The sequence below is a fragment of the Sinocyclocheilus rhinocerous genome, unplaced genomic scaffold (genome assembly GCF_001515625.1).
Source record: "Sinocyclocheilus rhinocerous isolate Xijiao unplaced genomic scaffold, SAMN03320098_v1.1 scaffold1826, whole genome shotgun sequence".
Taxonomy (NCBI): domain Eukaryota; kingdom Metazoa; phylum Chordata; class Actinopteri; order Cypriniformes; family Cyprinidae; genus Sinocyclocheilus; species Sinocyclocheilus rhinocerous.
In genome coordinates this window covers 21,977-41,669 of record NW_015645117.1, presented here as the reverse complement: position 1 = coordinate 41,669, position 19,693 = coordinate 21,977, and the positions used below count along the sequence as shown (strand labels likewise).

At 37.0% G+C, this 19,693-nt stretch overlaps 3 protein-coding genes across 3 annotated transcripts in view; 1 reads left to right on the top strand and 2 right to left on the bottom strand.

Annotated features, from left to right (window-relative positions):
* The first annotated feature begins 212 nt into the window (after positions 1-212).
* Positions 213-4,531, top strand: ncbp2 (nuclear cap binding protein subunit 2). The gene is made up of 4 exons (XM_016509313.1): positions 213-413; positions 1,131-1,312; positions 2,451-2,589; positions 2,911-4,531. Exons 1-4 carry the CDS (start codon positions 339-341, stop codon positions 2,980-2,982), a joined length of 468 nt encoding a protein of 155 aa, XP_016364799.1. The 5' UTR covers positions 213-338; the 3' UTR covers positions 2,983-4,531.
* Positions 4,532-4,658: 127 nt separating this feature from the next.
* Positions 4,659-11,220, bottom strand: LOC107705831 (sentrin-specific protease 5-like). Its single transcript, XM_016509312.1, has 8 exons — positions 11,062-11,220; positions 9,349-10,090; positions 9,162-9,267; positions 8,237-8,384; positions 8,090-8,152; positions 5,564-5,701; positions 5,356-5,490; positions 4,659-5,016 (listed from the first exon to the last, which is right to left on the bottom strand). Exons 2-8 carry the CDS (start codon positions 9,968-9,970, stop codon positions 4,882-4,884), a joined length of 1,347 nt encoding a protein of 448 aa, XP_016364798.1. The 5' UTR covers positions 9,971-10,090; positions 11,062-11,220; the 3' UTR covers positions 4,659-4,881.
* A 1,496-nt stretch (positions 11,221-12,716) lies between these two features.
* Positions 12,717-19,693, bottom strand: part of LOC107705830 (anosmin-1-like) — a gene marked incomplete at its 5' end in the record, with an annotated part of 12,803 nt that continues 5,826 nt past the window's right edge. The window contains 6 exons of the mRNA XM_016509311.1: positions 12,717-12,989; positions 14,709-14,850; positions 14,932-15,149; positions 16,433-16,601; positions 17,773-17,867; positions 19,058-19,213. Of these exons, the coding sequence (XP_016364797.1) occupies positions 14,710-14,850; positions 14,932-15,149; positions 16,433-16,601; positions 17,773-17,867; positions 19,058-19,213 (779 nt within the window). The remainder of the gene's footprint in view (positions 12,990-14,708; positions 14,851-14,931; positions 15,150-16,432; positions 16,602-17,772; positions 17,868-19,057; positions 19,214-19,693) is intronic.

Sequence of the window (19,693 nt, the reverse complement as noted above, 5' to 3'; positions counted from 1 at the left end):
CAAATGAAAAGTGGAGCCATCGGTCAAAGTGAAATGTTATTTTTTATTTTATTTTATTTCATTTTATCAGCCTGACCGAGATGGTTTAGCTGGGTGGCTCTTAGCTTAAGTAGTTGAAAAGTAGGCAAAAGCCATCTAAAACGTTTAAAAAACATTTATATTAAATATACAAATAAAAGCGTCTGAATGTGTGAGTGAGTGAGTGTCAGTAGGTGGCGGTAATGCACTCTTCAACCCTTGTTAACTGAAGGAAGAAGAAGACGCGCTTCCGCTTTCATTACGTCCATGCTGATTTGATTCTGTTTCTCTGAACCTGAATCTGTTTTATTCATTTCACCATGTCTATTAAATTAAATGCTCTTTTCAGCGACTCATATGTGGATGTAAGCCAGTATAGAGACCAACATTTTAAGGTGAGCATTATTTTTCCTTTTGGTAAGGATGCATCAAACATTCTGGCACCTTTTATATTTTCCCCATTATATTATAGTTATTTTTCTCTTTTATTTATTTATGTATTATACAAACTTAACTGTATAGTTAATTACATTTTTGCAATTGAACAAATGTTTATGGATAATGTTCCCTGAATAATGTATTTATTTAAAAAAAACTTCCACATTACAGTTTACCTTTTGTGAGGCAGCCTTGGATAATTATGAAGTATTTAGTATATGTTACTCAAATAGAGTCGGTTTAATGCATACAGCTCCTTTTAAAAAGGTATGTTAGAGACAGGGTTTTTGTTTTAAAAAGAAGATTCTCGTGTTCACCGAGGCTGCATTACTTGATCAAAAATAGTCAAAAACGTAATACTGTGAACTATTATTACATTTTAAATAACTGTTTTCTATTTTAATATATTTTATACTTGATATAATGACAGCTGTATATTCAGCAGCCATTACTTTAATCTTTAGTGTCACATGATCCTTCAGAAATCACTCTAATTTGCTGATTTGATGCTTAAAACCTGTGACTCAGTGTCTTTTTATAGGACTCTCTGATGTTTTGAAATGGGAATCGTCCTTGCTGAATAAAAGTATAGGTTTAATTTAAAAAACAAAGCAAAGACGCAGGCTGTTGGTGTGTGAGAGCACACAGGAGAGCTGAAGCGGTCTTCTCTGCAGGGCAACCGTTACGAGCAGGAGAAGCTGCTGAAGCAGAGCTGCTCGCTGTATGTGGGAAACCTGTCCTTCTACACCACAGAGGAGCAGGTGCATGAGCTCTTCTCCAAGAGCGGAGACGTCAAGAGGATCGTCATCGGCCTCGACAAAGTCAAGAAGACCGCCTGCGGCTTCTGTTTCGTCGAGTATCCTTTCAGTTTCTGCAACAGAGGACCTGAATGCTGTGATATTGTGTTGTCTTAACATGTGAGCCCTCAATCTTCCCTCTGCCAGCTCTCTCAACTCTTTAAGGAAGGGTTGGCTCACTTTTTTCTTCAAAAACTTAATAACTTACACATAATTTTATACTCTCTCTCTCTGGCAAATCAAATCAAACTTTTAAAGGATAGTCCACCCAAAAATGAAAACTGTCATCATTTACTCACCTTCATGTCGTTCCAAACCCATCAGAAAGACAAATGAAGATACTTTTAATGAAACCGGAGTGATTTCTGTCCTTGCATTGAAATTCAGTTCCACCAAAACTGCACATTTGAGCTGCTGTGCTCTACTTTTGTGCGTTTTGAAAATGAACAAAGGTCTTAAAGGGATAGTTCACCCAAAAATGAAAATGTGATGTTTATCTGCTTACCTTCAGGGCATCCAAGATGTAGGTGACTTTGTTTCTTCAGTAGAACACAAATTATGATTTTTAACTTTAACTGTCAACACACCCATTAACGTAAACTACGCCAGAGCGCGTACACACCTCACGCACCGGATGCCGTGCGCGCGCCCAGAGACAGTTGGACATAGTTGTGTATTAGAGGTAAAAAATGATATAAATACTGTTCGGTTTTTCGCACGAACCGATCGTTTCGTCTCTTAGGACATCAATGTGTCGTCACGAGCCGCAGGGTTTAATTTGGATTCGTCTGTGCATGTTTTTTTTACTCTCATAGATTTTGTTACCATTGCCATGCATTATACGACTGATAGACTGCAACGGCTGGAGTTAAAAATCATAATTTGTGTTCTACTGAAGAAACAAAGTCACCTACATCTTGGATGCCCTGGGGGTAAGCAGATAAACATCACATTTCATTTTTGGGTGAACTATCCCTTTAAATTACAATGTTCATTTTTTTTGTGTGAACTGTCCCTTTAAGAAATGCAACTTTTGCATGTAATTCCTCATCAGTGTTTGAGAGTAGTATAAAGTCATTTCATTTCATATGATATTAGTCCTTTAAAATAAGTCTTTGATCACAATCGCATTTCATTTTCGGCCAAGACTTGCTTTCACAGACAGAAGCTGTCAGTTCTTTAGCTGCTGATGTGAAGATATTACACTCGTGCTGATGCTGAGAATGCCATGAGGTTTATCAATGGCTCGAGGCTGGATGACCGGATCATCCGAACGGACTGGGACGCAGGCTTTAAAGAGGGCAGGCAGTTTGGCCGGGGCAAGTCAGGCGGGCAGGTGAGTGAGAAAACACACAAAGAGACCGCTATGATCACCATAATCATTACACTTATATTTCATGAACTGTAAAAACATGCCTGTGAATCGAGGTCCAGAAGCCCGAGAGCATCTTCATGCTTCCATTCTTAAAGATTCTTTTCAGCGTTTCAATCTCAGTGTTTTTTTTTTTTTCTATGCAATTTAAGTGTTTTGTTGCTATACCTCTCTTTTGGACCCCACTGTACATGCAGCATTATTTTACAAGATGTGTGTGTCCTGTTTCTGTGTGATGTGACTGTGTAGCTGTTATCAGTCAGAGCCTGTTCTTTGTGTTTCCAGGTCAGAGATGAGTACAGGCAGGACTATGACCCCGCCAGAGGAGGTTATGGGAAGCTGGTGCAGAAGTCTTGAACATGCCTTTCGCCAGAATTTTTTTAAACGTTTGCTTTTCTAGGTTAACAATGAACACGGACAGGGCTGCGCAGTAACAGATCCAGTGTGTGCGATGTACATATTAGAGTTTAGTGCTTTAGGAATATTCATGCCTGAAATTCATCTAGTCTGGAATGTATAGGCTTTCTTTCTTTTTTTTTCTTTTTAATAAATTGTGTTTAATATAAACTGCCTTGTAAAAGCCCCACTGTTTGTCTTTAGATGCATCTACTGCATGCGTAATCCTAAATGTAAAATGTGTCTCCCAGTGAATGTAGTCTGGTTTGCTGACATTAACTGGAGCTCAGAAGAGTGAACAGGGCAATAATCAGCACTGATGTAAAAAAAAAAAAAAAAAGACATCGTGTAATTAGTGCACAACTCCTTGGATCAGTTTCAGTCATTACACAATTAAACATCAACCCATTCTAGTGTTTATAAAACTATTTTATTACTTAAAAAAAAAGGATTCTAAACTATTTAGACATGTCTCAAATTTTGATAACAGGGTTGCAAATACTCAATTTACACTGGCCTTCTAAGGTGGAAAATCAGCATTTTGTGAGGGTTAAGCGCCTCCTTTCATAAGCGTTTGCAAACACAACGACAGACACGGCACTGCTTATTCAACATGGTTTTATGTATTTTTAAATAATGATGAAACTAGTAGTCAGAAACTCAGTCTGAGGTTATGATTCGTTGGTTCAAGTAACTAAATGACAGTATCGCTCTTGAATGCTGGGTCAACTGACAACAGTATAAATCTACTATCCTGACATTTTTGTGCCAAACTGCATCACAAGAGAGAAAAACGCTCATCACACAGAACAGAAAAGATGGCCATAAAGATGACGACTCGAGCACATCACAAACGCAAGAATCAAATATAGCTTGGCTTTCAGCGTTTGTATGAACCAATGACAGAACGGCAGGTTTAGCTGATATTTTTCAGATCAGTCTTCACCATTAAAAAGAGTATAAATAAAAGGCAAAAACCTGCAGCTTTCACTGCAACAACCTCACTGCTCATTTAACAATGACCTTTAACTGACTTCCATTAATGACAAATCTACATGCTACAAAATCATTTTAACTGCTGACGCATTCGAGGAACAACAACGGAAAGTGCTCAGAAGTGAGAGAACGGCAGAATGGCCAAATAATGCTGGCGGTTTACAGCAGGCAGCCTGATGTTGAGCATCAATCCCGCGGCTTTTTCATTAGAAACATCTGGGAACATATAAATGTTAACAAAGCAATCTGGTCCAGGACTTTAAGGGTATCGCCACAAGATTTGCTTTCAAGTTACAAGCTTGACTGTACAAGTATAATTCTGGTCTTTGACAGTACATTCATTAAAAGCCTTTACAAATGCTTCTTGTACCTCAACAACGGCGTGGCATTTATAATAAGTCCTTCAAGTTTCATGCTGCAAAGCAAAAACTGTTCTTTACGAAAAGAAACCTGATAGAAACACATAATCTGTGTTACGGCTGTGTTACAAGATGCAAAGATGAACAAATAAAATTTAAAATAAAATAAGTTAAAAAAAAATATCCACACGTGCGTGAGGTTTTGAATCTGGAAAACGGAAAAAGGTCTCCACAGCTGAGGATTTTCTCGCTTGTTTCTGAACAGCCACCTGGTTCTCTGAGAGGTCGTCGCAGGCTTCGTTAAATTCGAGGTTGAGGATGCTGGGAAAAGGCCTTTCTGAGCCGCCGATGTAATGCGAGGAGGTAAACGTGACCTGAAGACCTCCAGCAAACCGACAGGCTCTTATATTGGGGCCTTCCAGCTTTGCCTGTCCAGAACTCTGGGTTTCTTTGTCCTGCTGTGAAGTCCTTTCCCTCCTGTTGCGTTCATCATCCAGACACCAGTCTACGAGGCTTTGTCTTGGTGTAGACAGCCGGACAGTCTGCAGTCACACAGCTCTCTGTAGATCCTCTTGCGGACGCGAGGCATGTCCTCTTGAGTGAAGAGCAGCGGCTTCATGAACGCCAGGCACTTGCAGTACTGCATAATGAAAGATTATATATCATGGTACGAGTCATTTTATTATAGATATATAACTTAAGAGTAACATTAGGGTCTTATTAATCTTGAACACCAACATTTGCTCAATCATTTGCTCCAAGTCCAAACATTTAAGAGATTTAATAAAGATTAAATGTTCTCGAAATCTATACCGTGCATTTAGAAAATATATAGGGTGAATTTTCATTTCATGATATTAAAAATCAGCAGTGAATGAAAATGCAACTGAGTCGCCACAAGTTTCATGCCCAAAAGCGGTTTACAGAACTGTCTGTATCGTCAGACCACCCAGTTCTGCTGTACAGAAACATTTCTTACCTCCAGGACAAAAACCCCGCAGTCATTGTCGTTCTTCTGCTGTGGAATGGTCCTGTTGATGACCATCTTCCAGCCCTTCTGAAACACGGCTTGTTTCTTCTCCTTGGCTTCTGCCAGGATGTACTTCAGGATGTTCTGTGGATGAGAGGAGTCACACACGTCAGGTCTCTGAGGATTTCAGTCTGAAGCACCCTTCAAAAGCACTCACATCCACAGCGAACTTGAACAGGATGCCCTGAGAGTCGAAGATGTTGATGCTTTGCTTGGAGACGTCCAGGGTTATGAGCGACCAGTGGATCTCCAGGTGCAGAGGAATCAGGATCAGTGTCTTAGAAAACAGATCAACCTGAGCAAATCAAGACAGAAGACATTAGGCAGTCTGCATTATTTGGAATCCACATAAGTGCCTCAATTCCTTAAAATAACAGCAATGGGACACACATTCCATATTATGTCGATAGAAAACAGTTAGACGAAATAAACGAAGAATTTTGAGAAATGTATGGTTTTTTTGTCCATACAAAAGAAGGTAAGTGGGCTTAAAACTATCTTCTTCCACAGCACAAAAATGTCATATAGGTTTGGAATAACATGAGGGTGAGTAAATGATGACAGAAGTTAAATTTTTGGGTGGGCATTTGTTGAAAAGAACAAAAAGTTGACTTAGGAAAGACTTAGAGGAGACTCATTATCATGCACAGATGAGATGCATGATAATATGTGATGCTTTTAGGGCCCTATGATTTCCGCGATGCAGAAAATGCGGAATCCAGTCTTAAAAACGGAATTTACTGTAAAAGACTGAATGTCACAGAATTTGCCAAATTTTGGATGAATAAATAAAAAGTAGGTCAGTACACCTAAATCAAAACGTGATATGGACTAGTGTCTATTTAAATATGATTCCTGCATATTCTGCGTGTCTCTGTGTGAATGAATGGTGTCATTTACTACACATACATTTTCAGCCTCTGCCACCTCAATATATGAGTACATGAAGACATGAACATAATCTCCAGAACTGCTCTGAGAGTCACTTCATGAGCATTTTACCATTTCCTTTGAGAAAAACTCTCAAATCATATAATACGTGACCCTGGAGCACAAAAGCAGTCTTAAGTCGCTGGGGTATATTTGTAGCAATAGCCAACAATACATTGTATGGGTCAAAATTATCGATTTTTCTTTTATGCCAAAAATCATAAGGATATTAAGTAAAGATCATGTTCCATGAAGATATTTAGTAAATTTCCTACCGTAAATATATCAAAACTTAATTTTTGATTAGTAATATGCATTGCTAAGAACTTAATTTGAACAACTTTAAAGGTGATTTTCTCAATATTTAGATTTTTTTGCACCCTTAGATTCCAGATTTTCAAATAGTTGTATCTCAGCCAAATATTGTCCTATCCTAACAAACCATACATCAATGGAAAGATTATTTATTCAGCTGTATATATGTATATATGTGTAAATGTACCCTTATGACTGGCTTTGTGGTCCAGGGTCACACAGAATCCTAAAGGTCTTTACAGCAACCCGTCAAAATAAAAGTTCAGTTTAACTTGAAGAAACTGTGACAAATATATTACTTAATGTAATGATAATACTGTTACTTTTAATACAATTATTATTAAAACATTATTAAGGAATATTTACCATAAAAAATTACATATTTTATTATTTATTTAGCATAAAAATTTAAATACACAGAAGGCCCCCAAAAAGCCCTGTTTTTTTGAAAAAAAAAAAAAAAATATATATATATATTTTTTAAATCAATAAATTAGAGATGCCATTGATTTTTTAAATTTAACGAAACCATTAAAATGGAACCTAGAAAATTTATGGAAAACAGAATTTGGTAAAAAATAAAACTGAATTAGAGAAAAAAAAAACATATTTCATAGGGCCTTAAATATGTAAATTTTGTTAAACTTTTGATAAATTGCTGTTAAATTGTGTACATTTCATGATTTAAATTAATTAGACATGTTTTTTGATTAATAAATTTTTATTTAACAGAGTAAAGAAAACTTAAAACAGAAAAAATAAACCGGATTTCGTAGGGCCCTATGTTTTGCGTGTAGGGGAAAGAGAAACAAAACAAAACAAACACACAGTCAATACATAATGCAAAATACCAAAACTAAAGACACTGAGAGACTGGTTTAAAATGGTTCAATCTGGTTTAGAATATATATATATATATATTTTAAACATACAGAAAGCAAGTATCATCATTATTATTATTATTATTGTAGTATTATTATTATGCCTTTCAGCCAGTAATGCATAGCCTCTAGAAAACATACCAGTCTTAAATAACTACAACTATCACAGTTCATAAGTGGTCACCTTCACCACTCTTTGGCAAATATTCTTGGGTGAAATCTAGTCATTTAATAGGTTCCCACGCAAACAGGAATTTCTCATGAGGGTGAAGGATTTCCCCAAACAGATTTCACAACAGGTTCAAGTTGGTCAGGGAAATTCACACCGTTGTCCAACAGAAAGTGTCTAGTATGTGAGCTGGGCTCGTGTTGCTGCTACACTACAGACATATTAGCCCCCAAAATATTGATAATTGGACTAAACACAGCTTATGACTGACTCACACACTCTTGTGTGCTGCGGTTGTGAATCTCAGTACAGCTGTGATTCGGTCATAGACACAAGGCTGCAGGGGATCTCAGCTGTACGAGATTCAGAACAGAGCTCCAGTGGATGCCATTAATGCTTTTACCTTATGATTTGTAGCTTCCATGATCAATTCTCCATACATGTTAATCACCTGCAAAATCCGATAAACACATCCTGCGTGACTTCAGTGTACATGTATATACTGCTTAGAAATATGGATTTCAAAGAGGCCTACCTGATCATTGACCCAGTTTTGGTCATCGAGTGTTGAAAGGTCATCTAAGGTCAAAGTGTGCTTGTTGTAGGTCACTTGGAAGAAATGCACAGGAGCACAGGCCAGACCAGCCCTGTACTTGGCCACTTCTGCTGTTATCAGCTTCATCCTGCAGCAGAATATACAGAATACGAAGTGAAATTAGGACACTCAACCCTAAACCTTGTGCTAATTTCCACAAATTGGGCATAAATTGGTGTTCCGTTACTTTTCTAAAAACTGGAAGCACAAATCCCATTCTTTGAAATGTGAAAACTGTGGTTATCTAACATATCTAATGTAATCTAGCATCAAATCACCCTTTTTCTCTCTTACATTAATTGGAAATGTACACTAGCGATCAAAATATTGGGGTCGGTATGATTATTTATGTTTTTGAAAGAAGTCTCTGCTCACCAAGGCTGCATTTATTTGCTCAAAAGCACAGTAAAAACGGTAATACTGAGAAATAATATTGCAGTATAAAACAGCTGTTTCTGTGTGAATATGTGTTAAACTGTAATTTATTTCTGTGATCTGCAGCTGTATTTTCAGCATCATTACTCCAGTCTTCAGTGTCACATGATCTTCAGAAATCATTCTGATATTTGCTGCTCAAGAGACATTTCTGATTATTATCAATGTTGAAAACTGAATATTTTTGTGGAAACGTTTTGCGATACATTTTTTCATATTCTTTGATGAATACAAATTTCAAAAGAATAGCTTTTTTTGTACAGTGTAAAAGTCTTTACTGTCACTTTTGATCAACTGAATGATGTGTCCTTGCTGAATGAAAGAATCATTTTTGACTTACCGACCCTTTCACTGATTACAGAGAACTGGACGTGGACTTGATTTTGTACTGTGCTTGTGGAAAAAATGATTCATTAGGGATTAAACTTGCCTGTCATTTAGATCAGACTGAAACGTCTTATTTAGGTGATCGAGGACGTCGGTATCACTTAATGGGGTGAAGCTTCCGTATTTCCCATAGAACTGCTCGAGGAATTCTGGGAGATAAAAAGCACGTTCAGTAACTAAAGCATGACACCAGAAATCAACAGAAGCTGTGGAGATCATCCGAACACTACCATGAATCCACTCGATGATGCCCTCAGTTGTAAACTCGAGAGGAGGCGATGCAGACGGCTGGCCCGTCTCCTCCCTGGAGTGGCTCTGGTTCTCCCCAGCGAGGGGCTTGCAGTAGTGATGGTCCCAGGAGGCCTTGTTTACATTAGTGCTCAAGCTGGACGGCTCGGCTTCCATGGCATCAGTGTGAGTGCAAACGTCCGGCTTCTTTGTTAAGTCATTCAGCGTGGCAGAACGGCTCAGCTCTGTGTTGTCACTGGGATGTGTACAGTTGGCATGAGCGCTGTTCTCCAAGCCGTTCACCAGGACGGTTCTTTCCCTCCCACCCTCAGTCCTCCCTTTAGGAGACGGTGCCTCCTCCATCTCAGAAGCTGCGTCCGCTTCCAAAGTTACCACCGAGTCCACAGCCGCCGAGCTCACCACCTCCTCCGCCGCCACTTCTTCTTCTTGGCTCAGCATCTCTTTCTTCTTGCGGCCGCGTTTCTTCAGCGCGTGGGGCTTGCCGTGGGGCCCGCAGCAGTCGCACGTCTTCGGCACCCGTTTCCTCCTGGAGCGTCCATTCTCAGGCATCTCACCCGAGCCGGACTCTGCCTTAATGGAGCTGTTTGCTGCCGGGACCCTCATCGAGAACGCTACCCCATTCCTCCCGGGGTCCTCTCCACCCGCTCTGTGTTTAGGACTCCTCCATCGACACGCAGACGCTGGAATTCCCCGCAGTGTGGATGTACTTGTCTAATCTGCACGCTGAAAAAAAGATCGAATAAAATAACAAAGAATAAAACAATGTTGTTGATTTGATATTAAAATCATGAGAAGTCAGTACTTTGCAGAAATAACATAAACAGTATTGTGTGGGTAACAGGTATTGGTTAGGGTCTGGTTAAAAACACTACACAAAATTGTGTACTATATATAGACCCACATATGCGCCTTCATTTTCAAACAATTTCAAGCACACAAGTACTTTGTAAGCAAATTTTGCAAACCAAATGTGCCTAACTCTTTTAAACACTGAATATGCTTTTTAAAATTGTCTTGTTTTTTTTATTAGTTATTTTGTATCCCTATCCTGTCTATTTGTCATTATTATAGTGAATTAATTCTGCAAGGCGTCTTTTTACATGGAGTTCTGGAGAGAGAAAAAACTCAGTAAGTTAGTTTTATTATTATTTTTTATTGTTATAAGCATTTGGCACATGGTACTTTTAAACAGTCTATACCACCTTCATATAACATTATCAATATAGTATCACCACGGTAAACCACAAACCACGGTTCAGTGATGCTATCATGTGGTAATATATATTTTGTTATACACCATATATATATAATGAATGATTTGTATAATCGTGTGGTATGTATATGATGATCTAAGGTACTTCAGTGAATACCGATGCACATGTATAATAGTGTTACCGTGGTAACGTACTGGTGTGAATCTCTTGTTTAGGCAGTAAAATCAGCGGATCGCAGACGGATTTTCTTATTTATTAGAGGAAAATCTGACTGTAATATTCTGATCGAAAACCAAACTGAATGAAAACATGAACGCATACAAGTCTAACGCCCTCGGGAAGCTCTAAGTAAAAATGACCTATGGTGAGATAATCAGTCACTCAGATCTGAATAACGTTAGATCATTTATTTAGCAATCAAACAAAACACAAAGCCCAGCCTTTCAAACACTCGCGCGCATCTGTGACTCACAGCCTCACCGTGTGTCGCTCTCAGGGACGATGTGTGCGGGATCTTAAAGGCAGTGCGAATAAATTCCGATCAATATTGCGCTATCAATGAAATCGATCAAAGTGAGGGCTATCAGGCGTTGTTATGGTCGCAGACCGAGAGCGGCGCGCGCCGATGACGTCACTCGCCGAAGCGCTTTGGCGGCATCTAGCGGGAAGGAGATAGCGAGCGCTTTTTAATGTCAATAATCACAACAACAGTCTTTGCAACTTCAGGGATCTTATCTATGCACAATCAGCTTGTAACACTCCAAAGAGAAAGGAAAACTTGAAATCGCATCATATGACCCCTTTAAATATTATGCTTGGATATTTTGAGTCTTGCGGCTGCCCTTCTTCAATTCACTCACGGTGCTCTGTTTGCTTACAGGAAACCTTCACGGTTCAATTGTTAAATTTATGAACAAACGTTCTTCCAGTAATTTTAATACAATACTTATTCAAAGTTACCTGTTTTTTAACAATCAAATTGTTATTTATGCATCGTTTATTAAGTATTTCTATGATGTTTTAGTTGGACGTTTGTTCAATGTTTGTTTTGTATTTTTTAACGTTACTATTGGTTTCAGAGCGCTCAGAGAACATTCAAAAGTAACATTCCCATCACGTTTGCAAAATAATAAAACGAATTAATGCTTTCTGTAATGTAAAGAGGGGAAAAAAACTTTTTAAATAATAATAATAATAGTAATAATAAAAACTGGACATTTTGTATGTTCAGACAACTTTCAGAAATAGGCGAATGTTTTCATAATGTAAAGATTGGTGCACCTGAGTCTAAATCTACTCTATAATCTGTCTAAGAATAATATTGATGTTCAGTTTACATTCTCCTGATATAGACACATATATACATAAACCATAAAAGTGTGGAGCTTCATTTAGCTTAGTTTATTAGTAATGACAACAAACCATAGATAATACATCAAAAATCAATATTTACAAAACTGTATGCTATATTGTACAAAGATATCTTTCAAAAGCATTTAATGTCAACATTTGCCCAGTTAAAGCAGCATATCCCAGCACATGTGTTGTCTGTATGCTGTGAGTGTATTTGTAAAGACAGACAGCTAAAGCGGAGACACGTTAACACGCTTTGCAGCAAATCAATCTGATCTAGCCTGATATAACTGATACAGTATAAGGCACTGACATATATCTCACCATTTGTCCTACACTCGTTCTGCTTGAGATTAATGCATTACATTCACAATAAATAAAAGCAGACATGCTGTTGTTTAGAAATAACCCGGTTCAAATGGTGCAATCTGAGATTAATTAGAGATGCAGTGTTGAATTTAATATATTACATTACTTGTTCAATTAAAAATATTTATATTAGGCAATATTCATGAAACACGAGCGGAACGAATTTCTGTGTAAACTGTTCGTAAAATGAACTTTGCTAGTCATGAGTATGGTTCTCAAGGAAAACACATGATCAAAATATATCTGATGAATGCACTTCTGGAAAACAGTGTCTCCTAAATTAATAAAGAGTAATGTAAAATAACTACAATTTACCCAAGAATGGTTTCAGACATTCATACAGCTTGTGTTTCATGACTGAGATTTATTAAACTTCTGTATGAAAAACAAATGTTAATAAAATGATGTGGCGCATAACTATATGCAACTCCATACTAAATACATCAGTGCTACTCATTTTTACATCACAAAAGCACAAGTTGTTTATTCATCATTCCTGTATTACGAGCTGGTCTGGTGCGAGTGCTCTCGTCCCATTCCTCCGACTCCATGACGGCAGACACGTCTCTCTGATGATGAAGAGTGCTTTACATTTAGTCCTTTAACAGACACACCTGTCCAAATGAGGAGCAACACAAGCACTTCCTCATATACGAGTAGCTTGATTCCTCGCTTCTTTCCTCCAGCTGTAAAGAAGTATAATATTATTAGCCATTGCTACAGTGAGCTGCTGCAGAGCACAGACAGTGTTTCAGTGGATATCGACTGGAATTTAGCTGTTTCTCAATCAAAGCTCAAAAATGACTGAAAGAATGGCTGCTTGTTTCCGACACATGAGAAAAAAAGACATTTTATAAAGATTATATAAATGGAAATAATGGCATATTTATGAGATAAACTCAAAATTATGACACCAAGTCAAAATGATGAGGTAAAAGTCTAAATTATGACAGTCGAAATCATGGGGTAAAAGTCGAAATTAACATAAAAAGTCATAATTATCACTTAAAACATGAAATTACATGATAAAGTTACAACTGAAATCAAAGTCCTAATTATGACATAAAAAGTCAAAATTCTGAGCTAAAAAGCCTTAGTTGACTTTTATTTTGACTTTCATAATTTTGACTTTCTGCAGTGTGAGACATGAAGAGCTGCAGTCTCACCAGTAGAAGACGACTGACTTACCAATAATTGACCTAACATCCCATAATGTGTACTTTTGATGTCATAATTAAAAAATGTTATGACATAATTATGACTTTTTAAACTCATAATTTTGGCTTTTTATCACGATTTCTACTTTATTTTTATAATTCTGATTTTACTTTTGATATTTGACTTACATTTTTTTCTTGCGTGGCACTAAAGGACTTCCATATGAAAGTCCTGGACACTTTGCTTTCATTGTACAGAGAAGAACAGCGTGAACATTCTTCAAAACATTTTATATTGTGTTCCACAGAAGAAAGTCGAGTTTCTTATGCTGCATCTTCTGTTACACACACCTTGTTCTCTGAATGTCATATATATATATATATATATATATCTGGATCAATGACAAACAAGTATGTCAGAGATGATAAAAAAAGAAAAAATCTATTTTAAACAGAGGCCTTGGTATGTAATCTTCATATTCATGTCATTATTATTATTTTTAAATCCCATTTTAAAAAGCTATCATAACATATTTCCCTTAGGGTATTCAGGGTTGTTGTTTTTGTTTACTATTATGACTTTTTTCAAAATATGAATCATGAATTTGTGAGCATTATGAACATTTCACAATCCTGAAGTAATTTTGATAATTTAATAACCTTAATATTATTTATTATTAAATGAAACTGATTCATGTTTTATGGTTTTTAGAAATAAAATAGAAATGCTAATAGATTATGTCAAGCTCAGGATTAATTACATTTTTTTTATCAAGATTTTTTTGCTCATTAAATTCTGAGGATGGTTACAGCAACTTATATATTATGAACTTATAAACGTATATATAATATAACTTAAACATTAATAAACCAGATACTGGAAAACATGTTCATCATACAAACTGTATTGTTTCTATGAAACAGTGTTATTTTAGTATAGTTGAAATACTAGTTGTTGTTAATATTTTAAATGAGATATTTTCTGTGTTTACTATAATTTTTATTTGTATTATTTAATATGTTTTATTCAGTTTAAGTGTTACTTCAACTTAAACTAAAGTGAGAAATGTTGCCTTAGTGACCAGCTGAAATAAAATAAGCTTTTTCATGTTTATTTTATTTCCATTAATGTAAATATTTTTTTTATGGTTTTAGTGTTAGTTAATGATAACAGCCCTGGTATAATAACCCTAAAGCATGTTGTGATGTACGTTTCTATCTCCAGTGCCGTGTCTGTGGTGTTTGTACCTCAGAGGCGTGTGCGGTTCCCGTGAGGAGTGTGGAGGGTCTTAGACACCGAGGGTCCGTGCCCTGCTCCAGACAGGACCTGCAGCTGCACTCTGTACTCGCTCTGGGGCTGCAGCGCCTCGACAGTCAGAGAGCGCTGATCCTGAGGCACAGGTTCACATTGAGTGTGTTTAGAGTGCTGCTGTGTTGTGTGATTGGTCAGTCAGGCGTGTCTGTGACTCACGGGGGGCAGGAGGTGTGTTTGGGAGACGAGCGAGCTGTTGGTGCTGCTGCGGGACACTTTGAGCCAGGAGAGCTGGAATCCAGTGATGGGGGTCTGTCCCGTGCTCTCTGGAGACACCTGCCAGCTAAACACAGCCTGCACCGAGCCGTTCGCCGGCTGAAGCCACGCTGACAGCTTCTCCGGCCGCTGCAGGCCTTTCTTACCCTGAGGAGGGCGCTCTAGCACAACATATTGCACTGGGATGAACCATAAAATACAGAAATGCTCTCATAACATTTGCAAAAATCTCAAACTGTCTGGCTCACATTTCACTACCAGCTCAAATAAAAACATATTTTACATGAAAAACTAAGCCTAGTTTGAGGATCACTTTTAGGATAAAAGATTTTTTCAGTGTGACATTACTGTAATTGTATATTATTATATAATGCCATTTAATATAATAATGTTGTTATTGTTGTACTTCTTTTAGATTGGAATTAATCACTATAAAAATAATCAGAATTACAAATCATGAGTTGTTGAATGTTGAAATTATGACACTAAAAAGTCCTAATTATGACAGAAAAAGTCAATGTAATGTCATAATTAGGACTTTTTATTAAATGATTTTGACTTTTTATGTCATAATCAGGACTTTTTAATCTCAATTTGGATATATAAACTTGTAAAGCTTTTATAGCTTTTTTATAATTTTGACTTTTTATGTCATAAGACTTAGTATCCCATAATTTTGACTTTATGCTTCAAATTTAAACTCATGTCAAAATTATTATGGCTTTTAACTCATAATTTTGACATTTTATGTCATAGATGACTTTTAATCTCACAATTTTTTATCTTTTTATCTCATAATTATGATTTAACAGAATTGTTTTCTTATGTGGTGGAAATGAGCTTCCATATGAAAGTCCTGGACACTGTATGCTTTCACTGTATAGAAAATGATTAATTATGACTTTTTGTCATTGCTTTTTATTTATTTATTGACATTTTGTCATCATTTTAACGTTTTTGTCATAAGTATGGCTTTTGAACTTTTTAACATTTCAAAAATGAAGCCTATTTTGAGGGTAATTTTTAGGATTTTTCAGTCTGACATTACTGTTATTGTATGTTACTGTATGCATTTTATTCTATAATTTTTATTACATTCATTTATTATTATTTTTTGTTCTTATTATTGTTGTACATTCTTTAATTTATGCTGATTTCAGAATAATTCAGAATTGAGAATAATCAGAATTACAAACAAACAAAAGTAAAACATCCAGACACTTAGATTTATGTATGTACTGTATGTCTGTATGTATTTGCATGAATGAAAACTGGGATGAATTTTTGTAATTAAAATAATAAAAAGCAGGCTTCATTTCTTTATGCAGAATTTTTTTCTTTTGATTTTTGAGTAAAAATGTGATATTATGTGAGATCCTCCCAGCTAATTTGGTGAGATTACAGTACATTTCCCTCAGTGCTCTTGTGCTAGGTATCATCTTACCCTCTCTGGCGCAGGCAGTAGGTTTTTTCCGTCGGCCCATCAGCGATGAGCAGAGTGGGGTGCTAACAGAGGTCATGACCTCTGACCTCTGCTCCTGTCCCGTAACGGGCTTCACTGCCACGCGGTACTTACAGGCAAACAGCAGGCCAGTAATCACAAAATGTGTTCCCTGCAGAGCAGAAACAGCACAGTTATTACTCCGCACAGAAGTATATTGTCTGTGGAAATGAGAAACTAAATGAAAAACACATTTAAGTAACTGCATCCTGCTCTGCGGAAAATGATACCCATCCGTACCATAATGCTATCACACGAGACACGCTCACACATTTCTATTGTGTCTGCCAGTGATGACAGATCATGTGTGGAGATGCAGCGCTTTCGGGCAGTGCTGCCATTATCTGTCACACTATTCAGCTGCATAAACTTCAGCGAACAAAGAAATCAGATGTACGAACAAGTCCGCTGGAATCCTTCTGAGGGTAAATTCAGGGTCACATGCAGGTTTGATACTGACATCATCTCTTTAGCATTAGTATCTGAATGTAAGTCGATATGATGCTTGTGAGGCATTAAATGGATAGATCACCACATTCTGGCATCATTTATTCACCTTTCCAAACATTTTTTCCCCTGTGGAACAGAAAAGGCCCAATTTTAATTTTTTTAGGGTATCAAACTACTTGCCAAAAAACCATCATCAACACTTTTTTGGTTAGACATCTGTGCTTTATCAAGAGTATTTTATTTTGGCAAATTTCACTACAATTCCAATATTTCACAACATTCCCAAGCACAATATCATACTTTATTTTTACACCACTATTTTCATGAGAAAACACATTGCTCCTGAAAGAAACCTGAGAAAGAACACCTGATTCTGATTCATGAACAAGATGAATCTGTTGAATCGGCTCACAAATCACACTGAATGATACGGGACATTTTGTTATTTTGACTTGTTTTCACAATGTTATTATCAGTAACTGTATTTAAATTTAATATATCGTCAGTTTATGTTTTGGTAGTAAAATAAAATGTTTGCTTATTTGTAGATGTATGTTCAGTGTCTTCATCAACTAAGCTTCCTTATTGTGGGATTAATTATATACTATTGCAAAATAAATAAACATGGTTCACTGATCAGTACTTTTTACTTTTAATATCTAAGCACATCAAAAAATCAAGACTTTTTTTGAAAAAAACAAACAAAAAAAACATGACATGAGAGTATCTGTACGTCCACCACTGGATACTCACATGCACTTGAACTTCAAAAAAATAAAAAATAAAATAAAAGGCCCCTTCAGACTTCTAGGCTGTAAATCAACGAGACACACCTGAACTGTGGCTGCTTTCTCGCCTTTCGTCACGTTATGTGCACAAACTTCAGGAAACCATCTCAGAATATATGAACTGGAATCCTCCTGGCTTTCTACAAGAACAAACAAGACAGAACATTGTAGGTTATGTTTTTCTGTTTCTGAGGTTGCGTCCGCATAAACGCTTTTTCAGGGACCAGCTACATTTTGCAGGCAACATAACATCTTCCTTCAAACCCATGTCAGGTCGTCATCCCCTTCATCTGTTTTTGATTTCCGGCATTATTAAATCACTCTCCAGGCCTTTCTTTCCAGGAGATAACAGTAAATCAACACCCTGTATTTATGGGCGCTTGCGGTTTGACTGGAATCTTCTCTTTGAAGACCATCATGTTGCCAAATGTGTATTTTTGGAACTCATGTACTAAGCAGATCGTGAATAATCTGTTGGAAAGAGTCTAGAGAGGACATCCCTGCGAGATTGCCTTTTTATGCCGGATAGATAATATTTATGTTTGGTAACGTTCTTCCATAAATCATTAGTCCTGCTGTTGCTTTGCTTTGGCGGTGACTTGTTTAAAGGGATAGTTCACCCAAAAATGAAAATGTGATGTTTATCTGCTTAGCCCCAGGGCATCCAAGATGTAGGTGACTTTGTTTCTTCAGTAGAACACAAATTATGATTTTTAACTTTAACCGTTGCAGTCTTATCAGTCGTATAATGCATTTTGTTTTTTACTCTCAACAAAATCTATGAGAGTAAAAAAAACATGCACAGACAAATCCAAATGGATGCCTGCACGCTCAAAGACAGTTGGACAGTTGGACAAAAAAATTATATAAATACTGTACGGTTTCTGGCACAAACCGATCGTTTCGTGTCTTAGGACATCAATGTGTCGTCACGTGCCGCAGGGTTTAATTTGGATTTGTCTGTGCATGTTTTTTTTACTCTCATAGATTTTGTTACCATTGCCATGCATTATACGACTGATAGACTGCAATGGCTGGAGTTAAAAATCATCATATGTGTTCTACTGAAGAATCAAAGTCACCTACATCTTGGATGCCCCGGGGGTAAGCAGATAAACATCACATTTTCATTTTGGGGTGAACTATCCCTTTAAGGACACACATGGATATGATGGATTGTCAACAAACACATAGGCTTTGCGTGACCGGTGTGAAGTCATGTGAGAGCGTGTTTTTTGTTAGTTGACAATTTTTGCAGAGAAGTCAACTTTGAATGACCTCAGTCATACTGCCTTAGTGTATATGGCAGTGTAGAAAGAAGCTGACTTGCCTGGGATTCGGCTCTTCCAGAAGACCTTGACCTGCAGCTGGCTGTCGTGATAATGAGGGGCGGCCGCTTCCAGCCTCAGGATACTGGGAGAGGAATGGGATACGGGAATCTCATTGGAGAACTCTCCGGAAAGGTGGACATTCCCATAGGAGGACGCTAGAATGAGAGAGAGGAGACTCATTTACAATCATTTACATTTGGCAACAGTCTTTATTATTTGAATAAACAGCTTTTCATGTACTACGTATGTGGCATGGGAGTGACCGAAAAACAGCCTGGTGACCAAATTTATGAAGCCTATTTTTAGGACCAAACTTTTACAACATATTTATTTGTGCTGCCTTTAATTTACACAGGTTAACATCAATAAAACCACTGGATTTCACTGTCATTTTAAAAATCTTTCCAAATGTTAAAATGTTTTAGGTTGAAATGTGACTGTGGTGTGTTTCAATAAGATTTACCATCATAGATTAAACAATAAAGTTCTTTACACTCTAATGCATGTACTTCATATTGTATGTTTGCTTGAAAATGTCTTACTTTATAGACTTCCTACTATAAATGTGTTTCTTATTCAGTTATTGTCTTTGGTAAAAAAAAAAAAAAAAAAAGAAAAATTTTCAACTTGAAAAC

Bases quoted from the DNA above. Each gene is read 5' to 3' on its own strand.
- LOC107705831 (XM_016509312.1), bottom strand. From the start codon at position 9,970: ATGAGGGTCCCGGCAGCAAACAGCTCCATTAAGGCAGAGTCCGGCTCG. The intron at 8,385-9,161 runs GCAAGTTTAATC...ATTCTGCTGCAG, and splicing joins CAGTCTGATCTAAATGACAG to GATGAAGCTGATAACAGCAG. The intron at 5,017-5,355 runs GTAAGAAATGTT...TTCATTATGCAG, and splicing joins GCGGGGTTTTTGTCCTGGAG to TACTGCAAGTGCCTGGCGTT.
- ncbp2 (XM_016509313.1), top strand. From the start codon at position 339: ATGTCTATTAAATTAAATGCTCTTTTCAGCGACTCATATGTGGATGTA. The intron at 414-1,130 runs GTGAGCATTATT...TCTTCTCTGCAG, and splicing joins ATAGAGACCAACATTTTAAG to GGCAACCGTTACGAGCAGGA. The intron at 1,313-2,450 runs GTATCCTTTCAG...GCTGATGTGAAG, and splicing joins TGCGGCTTCTGTTTCGTCGA to ATATTACACTCGTGCTGATG.